At 45.5% G+C, this 1,819-nt stretch overlaps 1 protein-coding gene across 1 annotated transcript; it reads left to right on the forward strand.

Annotated features, from left to right (window-relative positions):
* Positions 1-285: 285 nt before the first annotated feature.
* LOC111654647 (anoctamin-7-like) lies at positions 286-1,766 on the forward strand (the record flags this gene model as incomplete). The annotated part of the gene is made up of 6 exons (XM_023405741.2): positions 286-291; positions 518-664; positions 870-1,035; positions 1,234-1,324; positions 1,418-1,514; positions 1,587-1,766. Coding segments are annotated over 6 exons (687 nt in total), but the record flags the coding sequence as incomplete, so codon positions are not given.
* Positions 1,767-1,819: the final 53 nt, after the last annotated feature.

Below are 1,819 nucleotides of genomic sequence, written 5' to 3' on the forward strand. Positions count from 1 at the left end.
GAGGGAGGGTTGGTCCTCACCGGCTCCTCTGATTGGCTCAGAGATAGAAACCCACTAACTCAGATTCCAGGATGTTTCAGTCAACGGATGGGTGCTGTCGGCGGCAACGCCTCCTCGTCAAACACTATCTACAAACAAACACACATCCTCAATTACACACTGTCTACAAATACACACATAATGTACAAACACACACTGCCTACCAACACTCAAACACAGTTACTCTGGAAACTTTGGAAACTTGTGAATTCAGTTACTAGACACTCTTGTTCACTGTGTTTCCAGAATCAGGTGAGAATATTGATAACCAGTTTCTAACCCTAACCTTAATCTCTGAAACAGGGCCATGACGTGGTCAGCCTGGCTTTGCAGGGGGAAATTGCTAGAATCATATTTCACATATTTCCCTTTTTCATAAACACCATGGAAAGAAACCTTCAATCACAGGATTAACATTAGGTCACAGTAGCTGGTGGACAAGCAGGTAGACCAGAGGTGACATGAGGACTGGATGTAGGCTAGTTCCTGCATTCACTGTGTCCTGTCCTTCCAGCTGTATGAGATTCTGGCCAGGACTCCGTATGGTTCCTTGAAGAAGGGGGAGGTGGGAATCGACCGGCTGCTGAGTGAGCAGGTTTTCACTGCTGCCTACCCTCTGCATGAGGTCAGTTCCTCCAGAACATCTGGTCTGAGATCACTTTGACCCCACTGGGACACTCTACTTCCTGTTTCCCTGGAGAGGGATGATAAACACACTACCTCTAATTGTCTCTTCTCACTAAATGAGCACATGAAGGTTTTTGATAAGACCCCTCAGGTATCCAAACTGAGCATCAATCTTATTCTGTTCTTATATTGTGTGTTTGCAGGGTGGGTTTCAGCTGCAGACCCCCCCAGTGCCACCCGAGTGTTTGAGGCTGAGACAGATACTGTATGGTTACTGGGCCCAGTGGTCTTGCTGGAGACGTTACCAACCTCTGGACCACATCAGGGAGTACTTTGGAGAGAAGATAGCACTTTATTTTGCCTGGCTCGGTAACTATAGCAACAACACTACTAATGAACTATTACTATTTGTCAGATGTTTTAGCATTAACTCTCATAACTGTATTTGACTGTAGGTCTGCATAGTAACTGTGTGACTGTAGGTTTCTATGGCAACTATCTGACTGTAGGTTTCTATAGTAACTGCATCTGACAGTAGGTTTCTATAGTAACTGTGTCTGACTGTAGGTTTCTACAATGGTTGGCTGTTACCGGCGTCTATCATGGGGACTCTGATCTTCCTGTTTGGATTTTGGCTCATGTCCAGTGATGTTCCAGCGTAAGTATAAACTGTGTGTATTCAACATGCTAAAATGCTAAAAAGCTAATATGTCAGATCATGACCTTCCGGTGATTATCACCTTTGATGTAGGAAGGAGGTGTGTGACAGTGGAAACACCTTCATCATGTGTCCCATCTGTAACATCTGCTCCTACTGGAACTACTCCAGCATCTGTGTCAGCTACAAGGTACCTGTCTCCCCCTGTTCTTCTCTCTGAACATCTGTATGTCACTTTGACCACTTGCCTGTCTCTCTTCAGGCAGGTGTCCTGTTTGATAATGGAGGGACAGTGTTTCTCAGTGTCTTCATATCCCTGTGGGCCGTCACCTTCCTGGAGTACTGGAAGAGAACCTGTTCAGCTCTGTCTCACCGGTGGGACTGCTCTGACTTCCAGGAGATCGAGGTTCCTGTCTTAAACCTGTCTCCCACCATGAAATAATAAAGGTTTCTAAACTGTGAACCAATGTGTGTAGAATATGGATCACAGTACGT

Source organism: Seriola lalandi, unplaced genomic scaffold (assembly GCF_002814215.2).
Source record: "Seriola lalandi dorsalis isolate HSWRI2012SDOR001 ecotype SW California unplaced genomic scaffold, Sedor1 jcf7180001974796, whole genome shotgun sequence".
Taxonomy (NCBI): domain Eukaryota; kingdom Metazoa; phylum Chordata; class Actinopteri; order Carangiformes; family Carangidae; genus Seriola; species Seriola lalandi.